We start from the raw sequence: 26,802 nt of genomic DNA on the forward strand, positions 1-26,802 counted from the left end.
GCTCCGGCCTGCGCCCAACTTACGGGCCGGCCCCCCTGCCTGCAGCACAGCAACACCTCTTCAGGAGCCCAGGGAGCCGCCTCCACCCTCTAAGGGCCCAGGAAGGCGCGCTCCTCTTAGCGGCCCGAAACAGCCTCCGAGGCCCTGCTTACAGGGACCTCGGGCCGCTCCTGGCGACACACAGGGACAGAGGGAGACAGAAGGCTCCACACCTCATCACACAGGCCCCGACTACAGGGCTGTTGAGCTGACACCTTGACAACAGGACAGGCTGCCACGGAGGCAGACGCCCAGGCCCTCAACTACAGGGCCTTCGCTGTGTCCCTACAGGACAGGCAGGGGCAAGCTGAGCTCCCGCTCCGCTCGGGCACTCCAAGGAGACTCCCCTGTTACTGCCCAGAGCCCCTCTTTCCCTCCTGGGAAGCCTAACCTAAGCTGCAGCACTTTTCACAGCAACCTACACAACAGGCACGCTCAGGCACACAAGCACACGCACACAGAGGCAAGGGGGGGGCCATACGCACACCTCTTCCCAGGAGAGGGAGCAAGCTCTGGGCAGCCACCATTGGGACAGCCATCCTTACCCCGCAGCAGGAGAGAAGAGGGTCAGACTTGGCCTCGCCAGACTGTGTGGAGCTCAGGGAGGCCTCGGGACACCAAAGGCCCTCAGGGGCGGCCGAAGGACAACAGCTGCGACACGCCCCGAGTACAGGGGGTCACGCTGCACAGGGCAGACGACAGCTGACAAGCTGCCGGGGCTGCGGAAAGGACCCTACCCCGCTTACAGGGGGGGCTCGCGGGCCAGGTTGATCCCCTTCCCCCACCGGCGTCGAGACACCGCCTCGTGCCCTCCTTACAGGGCAGCCGGGCTCCGGGCAGCCAAAGGACCAAACCACCAAAAGGCAAACGACGGCACAAGCAAAGACCGAGTCCTGCTTACAGGGAGGTCGCCCAGCGCAAAGCCACCCAGGCCACGCTCAAGGCGACGGCCAAGCTCTCATCTTACCACACCTTCGGTCAGGGGCGACTCCCTTTGCCCAGAGCGCCTCGCCCGTCTCCTCTTCTCCAGACCGACGCCCCTCCTCTTCTCGACGCCTCTTGCCTCGACGTTCCGTGCCGTGCCTCTTCCGCTGCCGGTGCCAGCCGACGCAGAGCAAGGAGGGCCGGCTTAGGCCTCACTGGCGCCTCCTCCGCCGCACCCACGGGAAACGGGCACCGCCCAGCCAGCTTCCCACCCGCAGGCAGACCCCCAGCGCCGCAAAGCCCTCCCACTTTGCCTCGTCTCACCCAAGCGGCGCACGGCACACTCCCGGTCAGGACTGGAGACGGGCTGCGAGGCGGCAGCCCCGCACAAATCCAGCTGGGCACGCAAAGCAGCCGCCGCGGAGGCCGCACGATCCTGCTTACAGCGCCCCGCAGTCGCCGCTGCCATCAAAAAGCGCCTGGGACGCCAGGGCACTGAGCGGGCCCCGACCGACAGGGCAGCCCTGCTCCCAGGGGCCCACGGAGGCTCCTTCTCTCCATTTTAGGGGCAACTACACCAGCACCCCGCTAAGGAGGCGGGCACCCCGCACGGGCTGCCAGCTGAGCGCAAAGGCACGGGGACCGGGGACCGCTGACGGGTGGGTCGACGCCAGGGAGTCGAGAGCTTGGCCTAGCCCCGCAGCTACAGGAAGCAGACTCAGTCGCCAGGCAGCGGGCTTTCACAGCCAAGGGCCTGGGTCACGGCGGGAGACCCCCCAACTCCAAGCCTGGGGCCGAGGTGTACTCGCTAAGCCAAACAAACCTGACGCCACGCCTCTGAAAGCCTGGGGCCAGACATACCCACCCTGATTACAGGGGGGTTCCCTCCAACCTCCCGCCGGGCACCGCGACGCACAGCCCTACTTACAGGGCGGCCGCTCTCGCCTCGGCGCTCCCAAAAACGCCTACGGGGCCACGGGCTCCGGCCTGCGCCCAACTTACGGGCCGGCCCCCCTGCCTGCAGCACAGCAACACCTCTTCAGGAGCCCAGGGAGCCGCCTCCACCCTCTAAGGGCCCAGGAAGGCGCGCTCCTCTTAGCGGCCCGAAACAGCCTCCGAGGCCCTGCTTACAGGGACCTCGGGCCGCTCCTGGCGACACATAGGGACAGAGGGGGACAGAAGGCTCCACACCTCATCACACAGGCCCCGACTACAGGGCTGTTGAGCTGACACCTTGACAACAGGACAGGCTGCCACGGAGGCAGACGCCCAGGCCCTCAACTACAGGGCCTTCGCTGTGTCCCTACAGGACAGGCAGGGGCAAGCTGAGCTCCCACTCTGCTCGGGCACTCCAAGGAGACTCCCCTGTTACTGCCCAGAGCCCCTCTTTCCCTCCTGGGAAGCCTAACCTAAGCTGCAGCACTTTTCACAGCAACCTACACAACAGGCACGCTCAGGCACACAAGCACACGCACACAGAGGCAAGGGGGGGCCATACGCACACCTCTTCCCAGGAGAGGGAGCAAGCTCTGGGCAGCCACCATTGGGACAGCCATCCTTACCCCGCAGCAGGAGAGAAGAGGGTCAGACTTGGCCTCGCCAGACTGTGTGGAGCTCAGGGAGGCCTCGGGACACCAAAGGCCCTCAGGGGCGGCCGAAGGACAACAGCTGCAACACGCCCCGAGTACAGGGGGTCACGCTGCACAGGCAGACGACAGCTGACAAGCTGCCGGGGCTGCGGAAAGGACCCTACCCCGCTTACAGGGGGGGCTCGCGGGCCAGGTTGATCCCCTTCCCCCACCGGCGTCGAGACACCGCCTCGTGCCCTCCTTACAGGGCAGCCGGGCTCCGGGCAGCCAAAGGAGCAAAGCAGCAAAACGCAAACGATGGCACAAGCAAACACCGAGTCCTACTTACATGGACGTCGCCCAGCGCAAAGCCACCCAGGCCACGGTCAATGCGACGGCCAAGCTGTCGTCTTACCACACCTTCGGTCAGGGGCGACTCCCTTTGCCCAGAGCGCCTCACCCGTCTCCTCTTCTCCAGATCGATGCCCACGGATGGTGGGAGAGGCATGGAATCGCTAAGCAAGAGGCTTCGCAAAGAGGCTCAGCATTGGGCTGGAGAATGGGAGACAAGCAAGGTACTCTGGGCAAAGGGACTCGCCTCTGACTATAACTGTGGTGACACAGGAGTATCTTGTCTCACAGACACTACTTTAGGTCTCCCTTCCAAAATGTTACCCACATCCCCTCGCCTACCTCGGGATTTCCCTCCAAAATGGTCATGTTCTCCCCTATAGATTACCTTAAGTTTTTTCATGCATAATGTCAGCTCTGTCCCACCCAATCACCTCAGCTTTTCCCTCTACAATCTTCATTTTTATCCCCTAGAGACTAACTCACTTTTTTCCCTATAAAATGTCACCTGTGTCCTCTTGTTTACCTCAGATTTTTCCTCCAGAGTTTTCGTTTCCTTCCCAATAGACCTGTTCAGCTTTTTCCTCCAAAATATCACTTCTCTGCTCTGAAGTCACCTCAGTTTCCCCTCCATGATCTTCATTCTCTGTAAAGGAGAAAAGAACACCCACAACATTAAAAAAAAAAAAATTAATAAATATGGGTAAATACTTTCTATTTTAACAAGAAATAGATTTTCCCACAATCTAAATTATAATTGCAAGGAGGTTTCTAAAGCCATAAATGCTATTTACAGCAAGGGTTTAAAACCTCAACCCACCCCTGCCCTTTAAGGGCCTGCTGCCAATCAGCAGCAACAGCTCTCCAGATGGAGAGCAGAAAGGAACATACATTAAATACAGATGTGGTCATTTGGGAGTTTCCTGCCCTCCCCCCCCACAAATGCACCAGACTAACTCAGGCAGTTGGAAGTTAAGGAATTAAGCTGTATTTACAGTGTGGCACAAATACACAAGCACATATTCACAACACATATAGATAGTTACAAACATGGACAATTATCGACAAGTAATAAAAGTAATACAGAAATACTAAGCCCCTCCCGAACAGCAGAAGCAACCAGGAGGGCTGTTAATCCAACTCCTCTCCTTCCTTCCTTCCACAAAAGGGGCTAACAGAGCAGGAGGTAACAAGCCTATGGAAGAAATTCCTTCCCTCCAAATAAGAAGTTCAAGGTGGCCAGAGATCACTCCCCAAGGCTGGCACTTCACAGCAACTCAGAGAGATGTTTCTGTCCCCATTTTCCAAAGGGAGTCCCATTCTGAACCACTTGCAAGGAGGAGCTGGGTTTCCAGCAGCTCCGCATTCTGCTATCAAAGCATCCCCCAACAGTCAGGGTTCGTGGCTGAGGCTCCACACATCTCTCCAACTTGATTTTGGCTAAAGCAATTAAGCTCCCTACAAAAAGTGTGTGGGGGGGGGCAGGAATCAACAAGAAAAAAAACAGCAAGACAATTTTAAATACACCCCAAACGCATTTCACAAGAAGCCTCATCCTTTAACCCATTTCATGCTGGAACTCCCATCCCCTGTGCTTCCTGGTTGGCCAAGAGTCACAGAACACAAAGCAAGGCACCAGCCTGCAGATGCCTGCTGCCTTGTGGCCACCAAATATAGAGACCCTTCAGGAGCCCCCAGAGGACCCCAGACCAATTTAAATGTCCACAATAACTCTTTTCATGTCCCCAAAGCCTCATTTCATACCACTTTAGATGACCCTGGAATCCCCAAACATGACCCTAGACCCTTTTACAGGCCTTTAAGAGACCCCTGCAGACATCTACACAACTCTACACACCCATACACACCTGAACAGGTGCCTACAGATACTCAAAGACCTCTCACAACACCTACAAATGCCTACAGATATCTAGAGATCCCTGAAAACCCCTAAAATCTAACTACTGACCCCTCTAGACCCACAGAGACATCTACAGACCCATGCAGACTTCTACAAGCCTCTATAGAACCTTAGAGACCTCTAACAGGCCCCTACAGATACACACAGACATGTACAGACTTTTACATGCCCCTGCATACACCTGAAGACCTCTATAGAAGCCTGCAAACACTTACACACCTCTGACAGACTCCTTCTGGCCTGCAAGCTCACACAGTCTGCTCATATCCAGCTTCTCCCAAGCACCCTTAAGGCCTTCTCAAGGCTGCTTTTTATCACCTCCACCCCCAGCCTGCAGTGACAGACAGGCTTGCTCCCACCCAGCTGCAGCACTCTCCATTTGTTCTTGTTGAACCTCACAAGCTTCACCTGGGCCCAGCTCTCCTGCCTGCTCAGGTGTTTCCTGGATGCCATCCTGCCCCTCTGCTTTCTCCACAGCACCACTCAGTTTGGGGCCATCTGCAAAGATGCTGCCAGTGCACCTCTATCTCATTTGGGACAGTCACAGTTTAGAGACATTAGACAAAAGTGTCCTGGAGCCAAAGAACTCCTTCACTGAATGCAGACACCTACAGACCCCTCCACACCTTTAACAGACTACTGCAGCCCACTGCAGAACTCCACAGAGCCCACCAGACCCTCACAGACCCATTAAAAGGCACCTCCAGACCCAGGCAGACCTTTACAGACAACTAAGACCCCTGCAAATCCCTACAGGCATCTACAGACCCCTGCAGATGCCTGCAAACACATACAGACCCCTTCAGACAGTTAACAGACCCCTGCACACATCTACAGACCCCTCCAGAGCCTTAAATGATGCCTGCAGGCACCTACAGACCCACACAGAAACCTGCAAACACCTACTCAACTCCACAGACCTCTGCAGACTCTTTCAGACCCTGACAAATATCTACAGACCCCTTCACACTTCTGCAGACACCCACACACCACCATAGACATGGACAAAGCTCAACAGGCACCTGCAGACCCCTCCACACCTTTAAAAGTTGCCCAGAGACTCCTACAGAACCCTACCAAAATCTACAGACCCTGACAGAGCTCTACAGACCCCTCCAGACATTTAAAAGGTGCCTGCAGACCTCCACACACCCCTAGATAGCTGCAGACACCCACATTCCTCTACAGACAATTAGAGACTCCTCCAGACATTTAAGAGGTGCTTGCAGACCCCTACAGTACCCTAGAGACATCTACAGACAACTTCAGACCTTTCAAAGGCGTCTGCAGACCCCTACAGATCCCTCCCAAATTCTTCACATCCCTAAGACCTCTACACACACCCAGACACTCCTCTACAGAACCCTACAGCCCACTCCAGACCTTTAGTAGATTCCTGCAGACACTTAACAGATGCCTGACAGAGCTCCACAGACCCCTCCAGAGCCTTAAATGATGCCTGCAGACACCTGCAGGCCCATAACAGAAACCTCCACACACCTGCTGAATGCTACAGACACTTGCAGACCCCTACAGAAACCTACAGACCACTCCAGTCTCCTAGAGAGCTCTAGGGACCCCACCCGACCTTTCAATAGACCTCTGCAGACCCCTACATATCTTTAAGAGGCCCCCAGAGACCCCCAAAGACCTCTACAGACTTCCAGAGAACCCTGCAGACCCCTAAAGACCTCTACAAACACCTCGAGACCTTTCCAAGCCATCTCAAGACCTTCACAGCCTTTTGAGACACCTACAGCACCACAGACACCTCTAAAGACCCCTAACCACCTCCACAGACACCCAGAGAGCTCCACAGACTTCCAGAGAGCCCTCCAGACCCCTAAGGGTACCTACAGATGTCTCCAGACCCCCATACACCTCTGCAGACTCAGAAAAGCCTCCAGACCTTTTAGAAGACCCCTGCAGACATCTACAGACCTGGGCAGACTTCTACAGCTGCTTGCACACCCCTGCAGACGCCGACAGACTCCTCCTGGCCTGCAAGCTCACACCATGTGCTTGCACTCAGCTTCTCCCAAGCACCCCCAGGGCTGCTCTTTATTGCCTCCTCCCCCAGCCTGCAGTGACAGGCAGGCTTGCTCCCGCCCACATGCAGCACCCTGCCCTTGCTCTCGTTGAACCTCAGCAGCTTCACCTGGGCCCAGCTCTCCTGCCTGCCCAGGTGTTTTCTGGATGCCATCCTGTCCCTCTGCTTTCTCCACAGCACCACTCGGTTTGGGGCCATCTGCAAACCTGCTGAGGGTGCACCTCCATCTCGCTGCTTGGACACCTCCAGGCACAGTGACTCCACCACCTCCCGGGGCAGCCTTGCGCAGATTCCTTGAGCATAACATAATAAAGAGCTATGAAATAAATAAGTAAATATTAAGTGATATGCAGCAGCTGACACTAACTGCCCTCTCCTGATTGTCATTTCAGAATCATGGAACCACCAGTCTCTTGAGGCTGGAAGAGACCCTTGAGATCACTAAGTCTTGCCTCAAGCTCACAATCCCACCACTACTACTAAGCTACTACCATGTCTGGAGAACAACCTTCTGTTAGCTTTCACAGGAGATGGCACAGGGAGGTCTAGGAGTACTGAGAACAGGTTTTGGAATTATTGGGAGCAGAGGGAGGGACTACAGGGCACTGCAGCTACACTGGGAGCGCTGGATGGCATAGAGTGTCACTGGGAACACTGCAGGGACTGGGGGACACTGAGTACTATGGGGAGCAGTGAGAGGGTGTGCTAGTTTGAAGCAGGCTAGAATGTTTTGGTGAGAAGAACTAGATCATAGGCTGTGAAAGGAAAACAATGGTGATGTCTACTTCCCTCAGTCTTGCTGAAGAAGAAATGGAAACATTAGATAACACTCTGGCCATTTTCTCTCACTCTGGCTTGAGCTGCTGGCTGAGCAACACCTTACTCCCTAACCTCACCTTCCATTTGGCCTAACCCACTTTGCTTCTTAACCTCTTGGCCAAAACTCTATTCTTCCTTAGGACTGGGGTAAGGTTAAGAGGGGCAGGGGGAAGGTGCAGGGGTGGTTGAGAGCCCCTCCTGGGGACTCAGGTTTCTGGGAGGGAAGTTGTGTTTCTGTATTATCTTTCACCTTGTATATAACTGTATATAACTGTATACACTGTAAATATCTGCTTGTGTATTGTGCTAGCTGTAAATCAAAGCTTCATTCACATTTCCAGAGCCAGCTGAGCCTAGTCTGGGTGATTTCTAAAGTGTGGGGGGGGCCGGGAATACCCAAACCATCACAGAGAGACTGGGCAGCACTTCGTTTTACTGGCAGCAGCAGGAAGAGACTTGGTGATACTAGAAGGGTATGAGTGCCACACTGGGAACAATGGCAGCACTGAGAAAGAGATGGGGGATTACTGGGAACACTAGAAGCCTCAGAAGCACTAGGAAGAGAATTTGGAGTTACTGGGAGGGCCTAGGAGGACGCTGCAGCCATACTGGGAGCATACAGAGTGTTATGGAGAACACCTGGATGAGATTTTTGAGTTACTGGAAGCCTAAGCCATTCCATGGTGCAAATCAGCAGAAAGGAAACTGTCTTCAAACGATTCCAAAACCTCCCATCTCCAGGACACTCTGCAATCCCTTCTTTCAACAAGCCACACAGGGCCAGCTCACTGTGGAAGGAGTCATGTCCTGACACCAGCTGAAGGACAACCAAGCTGCTCCAGGCTCTGCACAAAAGGGCCTGTGAGGAGCAGCTGAAGGAACTGGGGGGTTTCAGCCTGCAGAAAAGGAGCCTGAGAGGAGACCACACTGCTCCCTAGAAGAAGGCTGGAGCCAGGCTGGGCTTGATCCCTTCTCCCAGCTAACAAATGACAGCATGAGAGGAAATGACCTCAGGGTGCACCAGGGAAGGTTTACGTTGGACTCGAGGAACAGTCTCCTCCCCAAAAGAGTTCTTAGGCCCTGGAACAGGCTGCTCAGGGACATGCTTTAGGGGTGACCTGGCAGTGCTGGCTTAAGGGCTTCTCCAACAGCAACGACTCCATGCTTCTACTCATCTGAATATGTGCAACTGACTGCCAGAAGGAGCACAAACTCGACAGAAAGCTTTACCTGACCCAGCCTCTTTTGCCACTTGCATCTCGTGGGGGGATTTGCTCCTCCCAGATGAGCTTGTGCTTGGCTGAAACATCCTGCTGCCTGGGAGAATGGCCATGCTGCTGCTGATGCTCCTTCAGCTCATTTCATGCTTGCTGGAGAGACCTGCAGAATTCAACAGCAGCAAAGATTTACACGGAGTGGCTTTGGAAGCACCAGCTGCACGTTTGCAGCACGTGCTCCTGGCTGCAAACAGCTTGAGTGCAGGCAAATCCATCCATCAGCTGAACACAACTGTTCTGTTGGAAAGGTCAAGTGCTGCAAGAGACAACAAAAGGTAGACTGCAAGCAGCACTCGATGCTTCTCACAGGTACCTGTGCTGGGCTTCCAGCTTCCGCTCCAGCTTCTGCCAGGACCAGACAGCTGCTTCCTTCGGACAGCCTGCTCAAAGCCTGCCTTGGCCTGCACAGCACCATCACCGCACACGACTGAGGGCTTGTACTCTCCAAGCACCTGAAGAGGACCAAGAGAAAGAAAAAAAAGGAAAAATGAGAAAATAATAAAAAATAGAGAACAAACAGGGAAAGGAAGAGGAAAAAAAAGGAAAAAAAGAGAAAAGAAAAAAAGAAAAATGAGGAGTTTGAGCTGCTCCTAGGCGCGGCGGAGACGCCTACGCAGTTTGCGTACGCCCCTAGGCGCGGCGGAGACGCCTACGCAATGGGCGTACGCCCCTAGGCGCGGCGGAGACGCCTACGCAATGGGCGTACGCACCTAGGCGCGGCGGAGACGCCTACGCAATGGGCGTACGCACCTAGGCGCGGCGGAGACGCCTACGCAATGGGCGTACGCCCCCCAGGCGCGGCGGAGACGCCTACGCAATGGGCGTACGCCCCCCAGGCGCGGCGGAGACGCCTACGCAATGGGCGTACGCCCCCCAGGCGCGGCGGAGACGCCTACGCAATGGGCGTACGCCCCCCAGGCGCGGCGGAGACGCCTACGCAATGGGCGTACGCCCCCCAGGCGCGGCGGAGACGCCTACGCAATGGGCGTACGCCCCCCAGGCGCGGCGGAGACGCCTACGCAATGGGCGTACGCCCCCCAGGCGCGGCGGAGACGCCTACGCAATGGGCGTACGCCCCCCAGGCGCGGCGGAGACGCCTACGCAATGAGCGTACGCACCTAGGCGCGGCGGAGACGCCTACGCAATGGGCGTACGCCCCCCAGGCGCGGCGGAGACGCCTACGCAATGGGCGTACGCCCCCCAGTCACGGCGGAGACGCCTACGCAATGGGCGTACGCCCCTAAACGCGGCGGAGACGCCTACGCAATGGGCGTACGCCCCCCAGTCACGGCGGAGACGCCTACGCAATGGGCGTACGCCCCCCAGTCACGGCGGAGACGCCTACGCAATGGGCGTACGCACCCCAGTCACGGCGGAGGCACGCTGCTTGCCGAGCTCCTCTGTTCTCAGGGGACACACGCCGCTTTGGAGCTCGAATCACTACGGGACGGAAATCCGAGCACGCAACCTGCTCTAAGTGTGATCACAGAGCCCAGGAGGGTAGCGCTTGGAAGGGACCTGTGCAAAGCTACCAGCGCAACCCCCCTGCCACAGCAGCACCAGGAGCCCAGCACAGCTGGCACAGGGACACGTGCAGACAGCGCCGCAAAGGCTACTTACGGCAGCTGCGGTAAAACGCGTCTCAGACCTGCCCAAACTCCTCTGCTGCGAGAGAAAAAGAACGCAGCTCTGCCGGGGAACGCGTGAGGCTTCCCTCTGGCCCGAAAGGCCCTGCCTGCCTGCCGCTCTGTGCTCGCCGCCATTCCGCTGCAGCCTGCTCAGCGCCACTGCCGCTCCCTGCGGCTCCGCCCCCCTCCCACTGGCGCATGAGTCCAAATGCGGAGCCCTAGGGCGCAGGCGCCGAAGCTGCCCAGCCCCCAGACCGGCGCTGCGCTCCCACAGCACCGCCCCTCTCCCACAGCACCGCCCCGCTCCCACGGCACCGCCCCTCCCCCACAGCACCGCCCCGCTCCCACGGCACCGCCCCTCTCCCACGGCACCGCCCCGCTCCCACGGCACCGCCCCTCCCCCACAGCACCGCCCCGCTCCCACGGCACCGCCCCGCTCCCACGGCACCGCCCCTCTCCCACAGCACCGCCCCGCTCCCACGGCACTGCCCCGCTCCCACAGCACCGCCCCGCTCCCACAGCACCGCCCCGCTCCCACAGCACCGCCCCTCTCCCTCAGCACCGCCCCGCTCCCACAGCACCGCCCCGCTCCCACAGCACCGCTCCTCTCCCACGGCACCGCCCCTCTCCCACGGCACTGCCCCGCTCCCACGGCACCGCCCCTCTCCCACAGCACCGCCCCTCTCCCTCAGCACCGCCCCGCTCCCACAGCACCGCCCCGCTCCCACAGCACCGCTCCTCTCCCACGGCACCGCCCCTCTCCCACGGTACCACCCCGCTCCCACAGCACCGCCCCTCTCCCTCAGCACCGCCCCTCTCACACGGCACCGCCCCTGTCCCTCAGCACCGCCCCTCTCCCATGGCACCGCCCCTCTCCCTCAGCACCGCCCCGCTCCCACAGCACCGCCCCTCTCCCACGGCACCGCCCCGCTCCCACAGCACCGCCCCTCTCCCTCAGCACCGCTCCTCTCCCACGGCACCGCCCCTCTCCCACGGCACCGCCCCTCTCCCACAGCACCGCCCCTCTCCCTCAGCACCGCCCCTCTCCCACGGCACCGCCCCTCTCCCACGGCACCGCCCCCTCCCACAGCACCGCCCCTCTCCCACGGCACCGCCCCCCCTGCCTGCCGCTTTTAACTCCTCACTCCAATACTTACAAATCCAAAGCAGTTCTCATCTCTCCCTCCCACCCCTCACCTTCCCCTCCTCTCCTCCCCTCCCCTCAGCTTTCAGGCACTTCAATCGTGCACGGCATTTAGAGACGAGGCAGGAGCACAGGGGACCGCCGCGGCTGAGGAACTGCAGTGTGGAGAAGGAAACACACGGTGGCAGCACTGAGCACTGGTGGCACGCCACACGCCGCCAGGCAGCTGCAGTGCCCAGGTGCAAACACAGGGGGGCAGCACGGAGAGTCGGGAGCGCCTCTGCTCCCGGCCGGGGGTGGCAGTGATGGGTCCTGGGGAGCACTGGTGGGTCCTGGAGGGCCCCTACTTAACCCTAATTAACCTTCCCCTTAATTACTCTGACCCACATTAATCCTCCCAGAGCTTCAATTATCTTCCCTCTGACCCTTTAATTACCTCCCAATGCCCTTACAGGGAATGAACTGGAAGGGGAGGGGCTTAAGGTTCCTGACCCCTCCCACCCCTTCATGACCCCTAATTACTCTCCCCTAAATTAGCCTGACCCCTAATTAACCCCCTAGAGCCTTAATTACCTCATCCAGACCCTTAATTAAGCCCCCCCAGACCCTTTATTAACCTCCCCCAGACTCCCAGTGCCTTTACTGGGATGAACTGGGAAGGGAGGAGCTTGAAGCCCCTGACACCTCCCACCTCCTCCCTCCCCCAAGCCCCCAGACCCTTAATTAACCTCTCCCTTAATTACTTCCCCCCACCCCTCCCCCCCAGAGCCAAAAGTGTCCTTACTGGGATGAACTGGGAGGATCCTGAGGGTTCTGAGCTCCCTCCCCCCCAATAAACTGGTTTCAAATGGTCTGGGGTCTCCATACTGGTCTGAGGGGGTCCATACTGGTTTATACTGGTCTGGGCGGATCCATACTGGTTTATACTGGTCTGGGGGTCCCTACACTGGTCTGGGGGGTCTCCATACTGGTCTGAGGGGGTCTATACTGGTTTATGCTGGGCTGGAGGTCCCTATACTGGTCTGGGGTCTCCAGACAGGTCTGGGGGGGGCTATAATGGACTGGGGTGGGGTCACCATACTGGTTTATACTGGTCAGGGGTCCCCATACTGAGATTCATACCCCCCCCCCCGCACCCCTCCCTCCCCCAAGACCCCCTCAAGCCCCTCCCCACATTGAGTCTCCTCCATCAGCTTTATTGGGGGGGGAATCGAGTTCAAACCCCTCCCTCCCCCTCATTTTCCCCCTCCCCTCCCCAGACCCCCAGATGGGGGGGAGGGACTCCACCCCTGAAATTTGTTTTGGGGGGGTCGCTTAGGTTTAGGGGTCTGGGGGGGCTCCAGGGTGCAGCAGCTCCGAGGGGGGACTCAGGGGGGGGCTCGATGGGGGTCCCCCCAGGCCGAACAGCTCCTGAAGAGGGGGAGGCAGGTCCTGGGAGGCAAAGTGGGGGGGAGAATTAAGTGGGGGGGGAGGTGTCAGTTTGGGTCGGGGGGGGTGTCACTGTTGGAGGAGGGGGGGTCCCTTTTAAAGGGGTCCCAGGGGGAGAAATGGATTGATTTTTGGGGTCCCTTTATGGGGGGGGAGGTCCCAGTGGAGTGATTTTGGGGGGGGGGGCATACTGGAGAAGGTCAGTTGGGGGGGGCCCCAAGGGAGTGATTTGGGGAGGGGTGTCTCTTCTGGGGGGATCCCGAGGGGGGGGGCATTAGGGTGGGTCTCTTTTGAGAGGGGACTCCCTCTATGGGAGTTTCTGGGGGGGGTGATTTTTGGGGGGGGTGGGATACTGGAAGAGGTCAGCTGGGGGAGGACTCTGGGGGGGGCACTGGAATGGGTGTCTTTTGGGGGAGGGTCTCTTTATGGGTTGGGACCAGGGGGGGTGATTTGGGGGGGGGTTCCTTTTTGGGGGGGGGGTCCCTTTATGTGGGGTCCACTGGAGTGTGGCCTTTGGGGGGGGGGGGTGTCCTTTTGAGGGGGGGGGCTCGTGGGAGTGGTTTGTGAGGGGGGGGAGGTCCCTTTATTGGGAGGGGGGAACTGTAGGGAATCAGTTTGAGGGAGGTAGATTTGGGGGAGTCCTTGGGGGGGCTTCTTTAGGGGTGTGGGGGGGCAGGTTTGGGGGGTCCTGGGGAGGCTTCTCTCGGGGGGGGGGGGCAGGTTTGGGGGTCCTGGGGGAGGCAATCTGCGGTCTGGGGGGGTCCCAGGGAGGGCTCACAGGGGCTGCTGCCAGCTGCAGGTAGAGGCCTTCGGCTCTGCTGAGCAGCTCCTGGGGGTCCATGCGGGGAGGAAGCCACTGGGGGGGGGGGGACACAGAGGGGAGAAAGAGAGAGGACAAAGAGGACAGGTTGGGAACACTGGGGAGGGGCAACTAGGACAGGCCCCAAGGAGGGGGTGGGGGGGGGTGGAAATTCGGTCTCAGTGTCCCCAGCCCTGTCCCCAACCCTCTCCCAGTGTCCCCAGAATGGTTCCAGTGTCCCTAACCCACTCCCAGTGTCCCCAGCCCTGTCCCCAACTCCATCCCAGTGTCCCCAACCCCCTCCCAGTCCCATCCCAGTGTCCCCAACCTGGTCCCATTGTCCCCAGTCCTGTCCCTAGGTGTCCCCAACCCCCTCCCAGTCTCTTCCCAGCGACCCCAACACTTCCCCAGTGTCCCCAGCCCCCTCCCACTGTCCCCAGTCCTGTCCCCATCCCACCCCTCACCTCCTCCCAGTCGCTTTCCTCTTTCTCTTCCTCTTCCTCTTCCTCCTCCTCCTCCTCCTCCTCCTCTTCCTCACTGTCCCCAAGCCTCAGCGAGCAGGAGGTGGTCTCGGAGGGACTCTCCCTGTCCCCAAGGTGTCCCCCGGGGGAGGTGACCTTGGCTCCTGCCACTTCCTCCAGCAGGACACAGCAGAGCAGCAGCAGGAAGTTGGGGCAAGGGAGGCCTGTCCAGAGCACCTGGGGACAGTTTGGGGACAGCCTTGGGGATTGCCTAGGGACAGCCTGGGGACATGGGGACAGCTTGGGGACATGGGGACAGCCTGGGGACAGCCTTGGGGATTGCCTAGGAACAGCCTGGGGACATGGGGACAGCCTTGGGGACAGCCTGGGAACACCCTGGGGGCACCCAGCATGGCCCCAGTGGTCCCCGTGACCACCCATGGCTCAGTGTCCCCAACCTGCCCCCAAGCCCCACCCAGCGCCCCCAGCCCAGTCCCACAGTCCCCAACCTGGTCCTAACCTTGCTTCAGTGTCCCCAACACAGTGTCTTTGTCCCCAAACTGGTCCCTGTGTCCCCTCCCAGTCCCTCCCACTCCCCCAAGCCCCTCCCACTTCCCTCTAGCCCCTCCCAGTCCCTCCCACTCCCCCAAGCCCCTCCCACTTCCCTCTAGCCCCTCCCAGTCCCTCCCACTCCCCCAAGCCCCTCCTACTCCCCCAAGCCCCTCCCACTTTCCTCTAGCCCCTCCCAGTCCCTCCCACCCCCAAGCCCCTCCCACTTTCCTCTAGCCCCTCCCAATCCCTCCCACTCCCCCAAGCCCCTCCCACTCCTCCAAGCCCCTCCCACTACCCCAAGCCCCTCCCAGTCCCTCCCACTCCTCTTCCACTGCCTCCCACTCCCCTCTAGCCCCTTCCCAGTCCCCTCCCCCTCCCACTACCTCCTAACCCCTCCCACTCCCCCCACGCCCCGCCTTGTTCCCCCTAGCCCCTCCCACTGCCCCCCAGCCCCGCCCAGTTACCTCCCAGACCCGCAGGGTCCCCTCCAGCCCCAGGGGGGGTTGGAATCGCCACTGGAGCCATCGGCAGCAGCACCTCTGGGGGCCCCCCAATTCTGGGAGGGGGCACAGGGGAGGGAGCATCATTTTGGGGTGCTCCCCCCCCAATTCAGGCAGCCAGACCCCTTCCAGAGACTCAATTTTTGGGCTCCCCCCTGAGTTTTAAGCCCCCAGCCCCTACCCACGGTCCTATTTCCGGGGTCCCCCCAATTTTTTGAGGTCCCCTCCAATTTAACCCCCCCAGATCCCCTCCAGGGACCCTTTTGGGGGTCTGGGGGGCAGAGTTGGGGGGGTCCTGGGGAGGCTTCTTTAGGGGCGTGGGGGGGCAGATTTGGGGGGTCCTGGGGAGGCTTCTTTAGGGGCAGGAGAGGGGACCAGATTTGGGGGGGGTCCTGGGGGGGTACCCACCCAGCAGCTCACAGAGGTTGGTGTCCAGGACCCTCCCCAGCTGGCTCAGGTACCCCAACTGCTTCTTCAGGCCCTCGGGGCCAGGCCCAAAGTTGCCCCCCTAAAAAGAGCCCCCCCAAATAATTTTACAGCCCCTCCCCCTCAGTTTAACCCTCTCCCTCAATATCTCTCCCCTTCCCCCTCAATTTTGGACCCCCCCCTTAATTTCAAGCCCCCTCTTCGATTTTTCCACTCCCATTCCCCCCCCCTTACATTTTGCACCCCCACCCCAGTTTTGCCCCCCCCCTTAATTTTCAAGCCTCCCCTCAATTTTCCCCCTCCCCTTCTCCTCTCTTTCCCCCACCCCTTACTTCTCCCTCCCCCCTTTATTTTGTCCCTCCTCCAGTTTTAGGCCTCCCCCTCAATTTTGGCCCCCCCCCCAGTTTTTTCCCCTCCTTGGATAAGACCCCCCCCCTCAGTTTAAGACCCCCCCCCCCTCAATTTTAGGACCCCTCCATAACTTTGGAGCACCACTCTCAACTTTAGGACCCTCCCTCAATTTAGGGGACCCCCCCCTCAATTCTGGGGGGGGGGTTGTATGTGTATGTCCATCCCTCCCCCCCTGCCCCCCCTCACCACCATCTCCATGATGCTGCAGTACCCCCAAAAGGCTTCGACCTCCTGGGGGGCGACACTGAGCAGGGGCCTCAGGACCTCACTCATGCCTCTGACGTAGCCTTTTAATTTGGGAAGGGTCCCCAAAATTAGACCTTCCCCCCCTAAACCTTCTTCCCTCTTTCTCTTCCCCCCCTTCCCCCCTTCCCCTCAGTAAACCTCTTCAAGCATCTCCCAATCCCCCCCCCCCCTTTTTTAGGACCCCAATGACGCCCCCCAGGACTCCCCAGGACCTCCCCAAATCTCCTCAGGACCCTCCCACCCCCCAGGACTCCCCTGCCAAGGAACCCCCCAAGGACCTCCCCACACCTCATTAGGACCCCCTGGGACCCCCCCACCCCAGGACCCCCAAATTCCTCTAGGAACCCCCCAAGGACCACTCCAGGACCTCCCCCCCAAGGCCCCCCCCCAAAATCTCCTCAGGACCCCCCCCCCTACAACGACCCCCCCTCCCCACAGGATCCCCAAATTTCCCTAGTACCTCCCCAGAGCTCCACCCAAGACCACCCCAAACCTTCCCTTAACCCCCCCTAGGATCCCCCCCAAGACCCCCCCAGGACCCCCTCAAGACCCCACAGCCCCTCCAAGACCCCCCTGAGCCCCCCCAAACCCTCTCTTAACCCCCCTAGGAACCCGCCCAGATGCCAAAGCCTCCCCAAGACTCCCTTGAGCCCCCCCAAACCCTTCCTTAACCCTCTCTAGGACCACCAAAGATCCCCCCAGGACCCCTCCCCACCCCAAGACCCCCCCATGACCCCCCCCACGACCCCCCCTCACCCAGGTCGAAGTTGAACATGCAGTAGGTCAGGAGCAGGTCCCTGAGCAGGCCTCGCTCTGGGGGGGGCACATGGGGGGGACCCCCAGAAAGGTCCTTTTCTGGGGAGGGGAGGCACAGTTTGGGGGGGGGGGACGTCAGAGTGGCACAGATTTGGGGGTCCGGGGGGGGTTGATGCAGTTTTGGGGGGAGTTATGGGGCAGGGGGGGCACATTTAGAGGTTTGGGGAGGTAGAATTGGCGGGTCCTGGGGGGGCTTCTTTAGGGGTCGGGGGGGGCAGATTGTGGGGCTCCTGGGGGGGCTCTTTAGGGGTCAGAGGGGGCAGATTGGGGGGCACCTGGGGGGGCTTCTTTAGGGTCTGAGGGGGCAGACTGGGAGGGTTCTGGGGAGGCTTCTTTAGGGGTCGGGGGGGGCAGATTTGAGGGGTCCTGGGGGGGCTTCTTTAGGGTCTGGGGGGGCAGATTGGGGGGGTCCTGGGGTGGCTTCTTTAGGGTCCGGGGGGGCAATTCGGGGGTCTTGAGGGGGTCTGTTTTATTTGGGGGGGGCCTCACCCAGCCTCCTCCTGAAGCCCCTCAAGAGGCTGTTCCTGCTCCACTGCCCCGGGCTGAGGCTCCCCCACTGCAGCTTCATCCTCAGGTAGGAGTCCCTGAGGACCCCCCCAAAACCACCAATAAACCCCACCCCACCCCCCCCGATCCCAAAGTCCCCCCAAGACCTCCCTGAGCCCTCCCAAGCCCTCTCTTAACCACCCCAAGAGCCCCCCTGAGACCAAACAGCCCTCTCAGGACCCCCCCAGACCCTCCCACAACCCCCGCTAGATGCCACCCCAGACCCCAAAGCCCCCCCAGACCCCTCTGAGTCCCCCCAGACCCTTCCACAACTCCCCCTAGATGCCCCCCCACACCCCAAAGTCCCCCAGCAACCCCCCAAGTCCTCCACATCCTCTTTTATCCCCCCCAGGATCCCCCTCGAGCCCCCCAGCCCCCCAGATCCTCTTTATCCCTCCCAAGCTCCCTAAACTCCTCAGGGACCCCTCCCCACTTCAACCCCCCCCCCCCCTCACCTCCTCTCCTTATTTTGGGGGTCCTCCCCCCCCAGCCCCAGCAGAAATCTCCACCCCTGGAGTCGAACCTCAGGGCTCAAACCCTGGGGGGAGTAAAAAAACCATCAGAGCCCCCCCAGGGCCCTCCCCAAATGCCTCCTTCCCCCCAACCCATTGGGATAGGCTTGGGGGTCTGGGGTGGGCACTTATGGGGTGGGGGGCACAGTTATGGGTCCTGGGGGGGGCAGTTATGGGTCTGGGGGGACAGTTATGGGTCTGAGGGATACTAAGGAGTCTGGGGGGAGCAGTTATGGGTCTGGGGGGGCAGTTACGGGTCTGGGGGATACTAATGGGCCTGGGGGGGCCACTAAGCCCCACCCATCACCCTAGTCCCGCCCCTCACCCCATAAGCCACGCCCCTTAGACCTCACCCCCCGGAAGATCCTTTCCCGGAGCACTTCCGGTGCCAGGCTCCGCCCCTCTTCCCACTCTGCCTCCGTCATTGGTGGGTTCCGGGAGGGGGTGGGGCGTGGACCCAGAGTCACCTGATGAGAGGGAGGAGCCAAATCTGCTTAGGCTCCACCCCTCAGGTTGTGGTCCTGCCCTCCCTTTAGGCTCCGCCCCTCACTAAGTCCCGCCCTCCTCCCACTGAAGGTGGCCAACCCCAATCATGCTCCTCCAACTGGCCCCGCCCCTTCCGGGCCTAGCTCCACCTCTTCAATTTAGACCCCACCTCTTCTGGTTTGCACTCTGCCCTAGCCCCGCCTCCTTCCTGCCTAAGCTGCACCCCAACCCCTGCCCCTCCCTGAAGAAACTCCGCCCCAAACTTAGCCTCTTCCTGCCCAAGCCCCGCCCATTACTGACAAAGCCCCGCCCCAGTTTGCCCAATCTCTGTCCCAGCCCTTTCCGGCTCAAGCTCCACCCCTGTTCCACCCTCTCCTGCCTAAGCCCCGCCCCTGCTCTGCCCAATCTCTGCCCCGCCCCTTCCTGCATAAGCCCCGCCCCACCCCAATTCCCCCTGCCCAAGCCCCGCCCCTTACCCCATCCTGTCCACACCAAGCTCCGCCCCACGTCCACCCAGCCCAACCCCTCTGCCCCAAGCCCCGCCCCCCACTCACACAGTGAATGACTTCAAAGGGCGGTTCCTTCTCTGGCCCCGCCCCTTCTGCACCAAACCCCGCCCCTGGCTCCACCTCTTCCAGCGGGGCGGAGTTCCTGGGCCCCGCCAGGAGCCGGCCCAGGCCCCCCATGGCTGCGTAGGGACCCTGCAGAAGCCGCTAAGGGAGGGGGGAGGGGGAGGAGAGGTCAGGACCCCCCCCCACAGTGCCCTCGCCCCACCGAGACACCCCCAAACCCCCCCCCAGGGACCCCCAAAGTGTTCCCCCCCATACTGAGACCCCCAAGAGATCTCCCCCCAGGACCCCCTTGCAGGACTCCCTCCCAAGACTCCCCCAGACCTGCACCTGGACCCCTCACATCCGGGGGGATCCACTCCCCTTCAGAGCCCCCCCTCATATGTAGGGACCCTTCCCCACCCCCCCCACTCACAGTGACGATGCCGGAGGGAGGTGGCTCCGGAGGAGGGTCTTGGGGGGGGTCCCCAGGGGTGCTCACCAGCAGCAGTCGAGGGTCCCAGGGACACCTGTTTTGGGGGGGGGCACAAAATATCTGGGGGGGGTCCTGAAATTTGAGCAGGGGTCATAAAACTGGGGGGGGGGGGCTCAGATATTATGGGGGTGGGGTCTGGGGAGGGGCTCCTGGGTTGGGGGGGGGCACTTGGGGGAGGCTCAAATCATTTGGGAGGGGTCTTAAACTGGAGGGGGGCAAGGGGGGGGGGTTGAAATGATGGGAGGGAGCATGCGGGGGGAGAAGGTCTCGAAATTGAGGGGGGGGGGTCCCCGTGGTGGTCTCTGGGTTGGGGGAGGGCACTTGAGGGGTCTTGTGGGGGGGGGAAGGATGTGGGGTAGGGGTACTTAAATGTGGGGAGAGGGACGAGATCTTCGGGGGGGCTTTAGTGGCTTAAATTTGGGGGGGTGAAATGGGGTCCCGGGGGGGTGTTTTAACCTGGGTGGGGGTCACTCACTGTCTGAGCCGAGGTCCAAGCACCCTAAGTAAATTCCGGGGCCCACCCCCGGCCCTGGAGAAAGAAAGTGGGGGGGGGCAGGGCCCCCCCCGGGGGAGCAGCACCAGGAGAGGTCTGCGCAGTCCTGGGGGGCTCCTCCGGACCCCCCTCAGCTCCCCCAGGGGGAACTGGAAGCCCCCTCCCCACCCTGCCAGCAGTAAGGGAGGAGGGGGCCCAAGGGGAGGGGGCAATTGAATTCCCCTCTCCCCCTCCAAAAGCTCCTCCCCCCTCAACAACTCCTGTGCCCCCCCCAAATCTAAGGACCTCCCCCAAGACCTCCTCCCTCCCTTCAAATTTAAGGACTTCCCTCCAAAATTTCACACCCCCCAGACCAAATTTTTGCCCCCCCGGACCGAATTAGGACTCCCCCAGACCCACTTTTAGCCCCCCAGACCCATTTGGACCTCTCCAGACCCAATTAGGACACCCCCCCCCCGACCCATCTTTAACTCCCCCAGGCCAAATTTAGACCCCCTCGACACAGGTTTAACCCCCCCATGCCCTCTTTGACCCCCCCAGACCTAATTAGGACCCCCCCCAGACCCATTTTTAGCCCCTGCAACCCATTTTGACTCACTCAGACCCAATTTTGTCTTCCCTCAGGCCAAATTTGGACCCCCCCAGACCCATTTTAACTTCTCCAGACCAAATCTGGACCCCCTCCAGACCCATTTTAACCCCCCCGACCCAACTTGGATCTCCCCACACCCATTTCTAGCTCCACTCCCCAATTTTGGATCTACCCAGCCCCAAATTCTGACCCCCCCCCAGACCCATTTTGAACCTCCCCCCAAAATTTCACGACCCTCCCCCACCTGCTCCCCAACTTCCCCCCCCCCCAAAATACCATGGGGCTGCGGGGGAGGGCGGGGGAGGCTCAACACAGCCCAGTCTGGTTCGTAACCAGGGTCTGGGAGCTCCTCTGCTTCCTGGGGGAGGACAGAAATGGGTCTGGGGGGGTAAAAAATGGGTCTGGGGACGTCAGAAATGGGCCTGGGGGGGCAGAAATGGGTTTGGAGGAGCTAAAAATGAGTCCAGGAGTAACTAGGGCAAACTGGGAGGGACTGGGAATCTCAGGGGGGGCTCTGCTCACCTCCTCGGGGGGGTCTCCCAGTTGCTCCAGTGGCTCCCAGCATAAGATAAGGTCATCAGGCTGCTCAGACCAGTACAGACCAGTATGAACCAGTGTGTAGCAGTACAGATCAGTATGGAGCAACATAGACCAGTGTGAACCATCACAGACCAGTATGTGCCAGCACGAACCAGCATGGAGCAATATAGACCAATATGGACCAGTACAGGGCAAGAAAGATCAGAGCTGCCCTCCCAGCCCCACCCAGTCCCACCCTGCCCCTCTCATCCCCCTCCCAGCCCCACCCTGCCCCTCCCAGTCCCCTCCCAACCCCTCCCAATCTCTCCCAGTGCCTCCCAGTCCCCTCCCAATCTCTCAGTCCCTCCCAGTACCCTCCCAGCCCCCTCCCAATCTCTCCCACCCCCTCCCAGCCCCTCCCTGTCCCTTCCAGTCCAGACCCCCTGCAGCAGCAGCAGTCTTCCCTTCAGCCCCTCCCCTCGGGGGGGCCCAGGCTGGAGCCGAGGCTGCAGGTAGACCCCCGGGACCTGCAGCAGCACCTGGGGGGGGTGACGTCACGGCGTCACGTGATGACGTCATCACCTCCCCTTTCTCCTTCCCCGCACCTCCCTCCTAAGCCTGGTTTGGGAACTGGGAGGGCACTGGGAGATACTGGGGGGGGACTGGGATGGACTCAGAGCAACAGGAGCAGACTTGGGGGGCACTGGGAGCAACTGGGAGAGGGCACTGCGTGTGTTTGGGGGTCGTGACGTCAGCGTGACGTCATCGGGAGGGGGCGCCGAGCCGCGGCCTCACCCTGCCGGCTGCTGCTGCCTCCATCCCGACTTCCGGTCACAAAAGCCCCACCTCTTCCGGTTACAAGCACCGCCCACTTCCGGTTTGCCCCCCCCCCGGTACTATTTGGGCTTCTCAAGCTCGGTCCCCGCCCACCTGCCCCCCCCGCCCCTTCCCCAACCTCGCGCGTTATAAGCCACGCCCTGTTCGTTAAACCACGCCTCTTTATTGGCCACACCTCTTCGTTGACCACGCCTCTGATTGACCCCACCCTTTAGTTACACCCACTTCTAAGGTAGCCAATCGCAGCTTTCCGCTGTCTGTCGCTACGGCCCCTAGTGACGAGGCCACGCCCACGCCTCCCTAACCCCGCCCCCTCCCTGCTTGACCCACCCCCCGGCCTATCACAGCGCTCCCAGCCCCTCCTGCTCCCCTCCCATTCCGTCCCAGTGCCCTCCAGTTCCCCTTCGCGTCGCTCCCACCGCCCCCAGCCCCGCCCCCTCGCGCGAGCCCAGCCCCGCCTCTAGCGCTCCCTCAGACCCCGCCCCTAGCGCCCAGCCCCGCCCCCAGCTCGCACGCCCTCCTCTCAAGCTCCGCCTGTTCCGCTCCTCCTCCCTTCCACTTCCGGCCCCTCCTCTTCCGCCGCCGCCATCTTGGCGGCCCCGGCCCGGGGCGCTCAGGGGCTCCAGCGGCGCCGGGACCCCCCCGGGACCCTCCTCCGGGTCCTTTCCTCCCCTCCTCCAGCTCCCACATCCTTCCCTCCCAGGCTCCCTTCCTCCCTCCAGGACCTCCTTCTCCCCACCTCCCTCTCCGGTCTCAGGCCCCGAGCCACCCCGGGGGGGATCCTTCCGCTCCCTCCCCACTGAAGGCCTCAGGATCCCCCCCCCGCTACCCCCGGGAGCTCTCCCAGGTCCTTCCCTTCCCTCCGGTTCCCTCCTGGACCCCACACCCCCTTCCCCGCTTCCTTCTTTCCCTCCTAGCGCCCCGGGACACCTCCGCCTGCTCCCCCCAGTCCTTCTTCTCTGCCCCGGGACCTCTCCGGTTGCCTCCGCGGTCCCTGAGACCTCCCTCGCAGCTCACTCAGGGCCTCCCCTGAACCTTTATTCCCTCCCCTTGCCCTCCGGTCGTGTCCCCCCCGAGTCCTCCCCTTGCCCTCCGCTCCCCTCCCGGTTCCTCCCCGCTCCTTCCGACGACCCCCCCAAGACTCCCCTCCGGTGCTGACCCTCCCCCGATGTGGTCCTCCCCCATGCCCGACACCCACCGGCAGCACTGGGCCGCTCTGGTGGCAGCTGCCGAAAGCTACCGAGGAGCAACCGGAGCTGAAATCGTTTTGTTAACGGCATGGGGGGGAGGAGGAGGACCTGGAGCTAGCATAGGGGGAGGGGTCTCCGGTACCGGGTTAAAGGGGGAGGGGTCTTTGTTCTACGCCCACCACGGTCCCGGTCCCCTGGGGGCTGCCGTTCGCCGTTTCCTGCCTGACGTCGCCGCCGCTCACCGGGCACTGGCCGGGGCCCCCTCCCCATTCTCATCCTCCTCCGGTAACCCCCTCGCGGTTCCCCTCCCCCCCTCCCCAGCTCCGCGCCTTACCGGGACCTCTCCCGTTCATCCCGGACCCCCCCCACCGACTGTTGCTCTCCCCCCGCGGGGTTCCGGTGCTAACCCCATGGGGGGGGTAGGGGGGGGGAGGAAGAGGAGGAGGAGGAAAGGAGGAGGAGGGGGAGGGACTCCCAGTGACGTCACCGGTGAGTGGATGGGGGGAGGGGGCTGGGGGGGCACTGGGATGGACTGCGAGGGTCCGGGGGGCACTGGGAGGAGGCTGAGGGGGCACTGGGATGGACCGGGAGGGTCCGGGGGGCACTGGGATGGACCGGGAGGGTCCTGGGGGGCACTGGGCGCTCCTGATGCCCCTCCCCCGATCCATTCTCCCCCCCCCAGGTCTGTTCCTGATGGACGAGGAGGAACCTCCGAGCCCTGAGTCCGAACCGGAGAGCCCTGACGGTGGGGGAGGGGCACCGGGAGGGGCCGGGAGGGGGTTCAGGGGGAGCAGTGAGGGGGGAGGGGAACTGGGATGGGCCCTGGGGGGCTGGAAATGGGAGGGGGGGGGGGCGGGAATGGGTGTGCCGGGACCGGAAGTGGGCCTGGCGGAACCGGAAGCGGGCCTGGGCCGTCGGTGTGGCCGCCGCCGGGCGCGGGTCCCTCACTCGGTGCTCTTCTCTCCCCCAGCAGAGAGCAGCTCCCCCCCCGGGCTCGCCGCCGCCCCCTTCCCGGCGCTGCCCTCCGCAGGGCCTCCTCCCCGCCTCCTGGCTCGCTCCTTGCCGGTTTCGGTCCCGGCCTGGCCCCTGCGACCCCCTCCGGGGCCTAGAGCGCCCCCTGGGGACGGCGCCGGGCACAAGGTAGGGGATTGGGGGGGGAGGTCTTGGAGGGGGCTCTTGGGGTGGTGCTTGAGGATGGGAGGGGTCCTGGGAGGGGTCTTTGGGCAGCGTTCAGGGGCTGGGGGGGGTTAACGAGGTGGGAGGGGTCTTGGGAGGCGATTTGGGGCGGGGGGGGGGGTTTGAGCAGCGATTTCGGTTGGGGGAGGGTCTTAAGGGGGAGGGAGAGGTCTTGGGGGAGGTGATTTGGGTCTGGGGGGGGTGTGGGGGAACCTGGAGGGGGCCTTGGGGAGGCCATTTGTGTCGGGGTGGGGGTCGTCTTAAGGGGGTGTAGGGGGTCTAGAGGGGGCCTTTGGGGAGTGATTTGGGTCTGGGGGGGCTATTTGAGGTCTGCTCCTCCTGACACCTTCTCCCCTTTCTTGTCTCCTTCCCCCTTCCCCTCCTCCCCTTTGCTTTGTCTCACTTCCCTCCCCCCCCTCCACCCTCCCAGGCGTCCCCCCCCGACCTGGAGCGCATTGCAGCCTCCATGAGGGCTTTGGCTCTGCGGCGGGGGGGCGACGGCACCGAAATGTTTGGGGACCTCCCCCCACGACCTCGACTTTTAGCTGGGGACCCACAGTGACCCCCCCAAAACAAATTCTCTCCCACTTCCCCTCCTCAGATCCCTCTCCCTCCGAGGAGCTCCACACAGAGTTGCATGCAAATTTGAGGGGGGGTGGGCTCCAAAATGTTCTCTCCCCCCCCCCCCCAAAAAGCTTTGAGGGGGGGTCGCAAATTTACTTCCCTTTCCCCTCCCCATTTAAAAATTTCTCATCGAAGTGAATGTAAAAAATGGGGGGGGGAAGGGGGCAGAATTTTGCAGGCCTCCCCCCCCAAAATGTAAGGGGGGGTCGGGAATGTGTACCCCCCCCCAAAATAACTTCGGGGTGGGGGGGCTGAGAGTGAAGCTTGAAATAATGGAGCCCCCCCCCTTAAGGGGGATCCCAAAATACTAGGGAGACCCCAAAGGATTTGGAGGGGGTCAGCGTTTGGGGGGGGTCCAAAGCTACTGGGAGGGGGACAGAGAATATTGAGGGGGGTCAAAAGTTACTGCAAGGGACCCCTGGGGGGGTTCAATGTTTGGAGGGGTCCAAATATATGAGGGGGGGTTTAAATGTCCCTTGAAATGATAGCAGAGAGTGAAGCTATTGAGGTTCCCCCTCAAAAATAGATGGGGGGACCCCCTCAGGACCCCCCCAATTTATTTGGGATCTCCCCAAACACTACATTCTCCTTCCCCCAACACTATGTCCTTCCCCCCCCCCCCCCATTCTCTCCCTACTCCCACAAGTGTCTTATTTGGGCCCCCCTCCTTGCACAGGAAGAATCTGGGGGGGGTTAAAAGCGAGGGGAGGGAGGGCAGAAGTTATTGGGGGGGCCCGAAGAATTCTGGGGCTCCCCCCCGCGGTTTTGGGGGGATTTGGCCCCGTTTGGGGTCTCTTTCCCTCGCCCCTTTTTTATAGCAGAGTTTGGGGGCGGGAGGGAAGGAGGCTCCGCCCCCTCTATTTTTGTCCAAAGATGATTGGCTAATAAAGTGTCAGTTTTAGCAGCCCCGGGCCGTGATTGGTGCGGAGGGGGGAAGGGAGGAGCTCGGTCTTAAAGCGGCGATGGCCACGAGTGGGGCCCGCGGGAAGGGTTTAAAGGGGAAACGCCGAAGTAAAGCTTCGTGGGGGGCAGTCAGGGGAGAAAGACTTTTATTGGGGGGGGCTAAAAATATTTGCCCCTCCCCCCTCAAATACATTCGAGGGGGGGGGGGCGTCCCCAGGAATATTTGGGGAGGGGGAGTGGTAGATGTTTGGGATTTTCCCTCCCCCACCCGGCAAGAAATTGGGGGGGGGATATTTTACGGGGGGGTCTTGAGGTTATTTCAGGCTTCCCCCCCCAAGATAATTTGGGGGTGGGTGGGGGCTAGGGAGGATGTGGGGATGGGGGTGTCTGATGGTGTCTGTATGAGGACCCCCCCCCCCCCCAAAATAAATATAGGGGGTCTGGAGGGGGCTCCAAGTTATAATGGGGGGGGGGGGGATGAAAATATTTGGGGGGGTCCTCAGAATATTTTGAGGGGGGG

The 26,802-nt window shown here is 61.2% G+C and overlaps 2 protein-coding genes and 1 long non-coding RNA gene across 19 annotated transcripts; 1 reads left to right on the forward strand and 2 right to left on the reverse strand.

Annotated features, from left to right (window-relative positions):
- Nucleotides 1–748: 748 nt before the first annotated feature.
- LOC135174041 (uncharacterized) lies at nucleotides 749–10,772 on the reverse strand. 2 transcript variants are annotated; one of them, XR_010301687.1, is made up of 6 exons: nucleotides 10,570–10,772; nucleotides 9,263–9,401; nucleotides 8,903–9,052; nucleotides 7,060–7,146; nucleotides 3,409–3,528; nucleotides 749–3,083 (listed from the first exon to the last, which is right to left on the reverse strand). It is a non-coding gene; the product is annotated as an uncharacterized LOC135174041 (long non-coding RNA). The 2 variants fall into 2 exon arrangements; XR_010301688.1 differs by having other exon boundaries at nucleotides 7,060–7,169.
- A 2,133-nt stretch (nucleotides 10,773–12,905) lies between these two features.
- Nucleotides 12,906–24,004, reverse strand: LOC135174042 (TBC1 domain family member 17-like). 13 transcript variants are annotated; one of them, XM_064141294.1, is made up of 17 exons: nucleotides 23,914–24,004; nucleotides 21,993–22,091; nucleotides 21,556–21,615; nucleotides 21,310–21,413; nucleotides 20,424–20,610; nucleotides 19,889–19,982; nucleotides 19,459–19,617; nucleotides 18,772–18,885; nucleotides 18,362–18,444; nucleotides 17,850–17,944; nucleotides 17,301–17,399; nucleotides 16,485–16,585; nucleotides 15,870–15,969; nucleotides 15,426–15,517; nucleotides 14,413–14,691; nucleotides 13,928–14,005; nucleotides 12,906–13,152 (listed from the first exon to the last, which is right to left on the reverse strand). In XM_064141294.1, the coding sequence occupies exons 3-17, from the start codon at nucleotides 21,609–21,611 to the stop codon at nucleotides 13,042–13,044; spliced, it is 1,752 nt and encodes a 583-aa protein (XP_063997364.1). In that variant the 5' UTR covers nucleotides 21,612–21,615; nucleotides 21,993–22,091; nucleotides 23,914–24,004; the 3' UTR covers nucleotides 12,906–13,041. The 13 variants fall into 13 exon arrangements, 12 of the variants coding, with proteins under 12 accessions (XP_063997364.1, XP_063997368.1, XP_063997361.1 ...); XM_064141298.1 differs by having other exon boundaries at nucleotides 20,424–20,477; nucleotides 21,310–21,391; nucleotides 23,914–24,003; XM_064141291.1 differs by lacking the exon at nucleotides 23,914–24,004 and adding an exon at nucleotides 22,348–22,417 and having other exon boundaries at nucleotides 16,488–16,585; nucleotides 21,310–21,391.
- Nucleotides 22,938–26,283, forward strand: LOC135174044 (proline-rich AKT1 substrate 1-like). Of its 4 annotated transcripts, none has more exons than XM_064141302.1 (4): nucleotides 22,938–24,068; nucleotides 24,262–24,324; nucleotides 24,550–24,719; nucleotides 25,186–26,283. In XM_064141302.1, exons 1-4 carry the CDS (start codon nucleotides 23,558–23,560, stop codon nucleotides 25,315–25,317), a joined length of 876 nt encoding a protein of 291 aa, XP_063997372.1. In that variant the 5' UTR covers nucleotides 22,938–23,557; the 3' UTR covers nucleotides 25,318–26,283. The 4 variants fall into 4 exon arrangements, with proteins under 4 accessions (XP_063997372.1, XP_063997373.1, XP_063997374.1 ...); XM_064141303.1 differs by having other exon boundaries at nucleotides 24,553–24,719; XM_064141304.1 differs by having other exon boundaries at nucleotides 22,938–23,864.
- The last annotated feature ends 519 nt before the right edge of the window (nucleotides 26,284–26,802 follow it).

This window comes from Pogoniulus pusillus, unplaced genomic scaffold (genome assembly GCF_015220805.1).
Source record: "Pogoniulus pusillus isolate bPogPus1 unplaced genomic scaffold, bPogPus1.pri scaffold_235_arrow_ctg1, whole genome shotgun sequence".
In the NCBI taxonomy this organism is placed as follows: Eukaryota; Metazoa; Chordata; class Aves; order Piciformes; family Lybiidae; genus Pogoniulus; species Pogoniulus pusillus.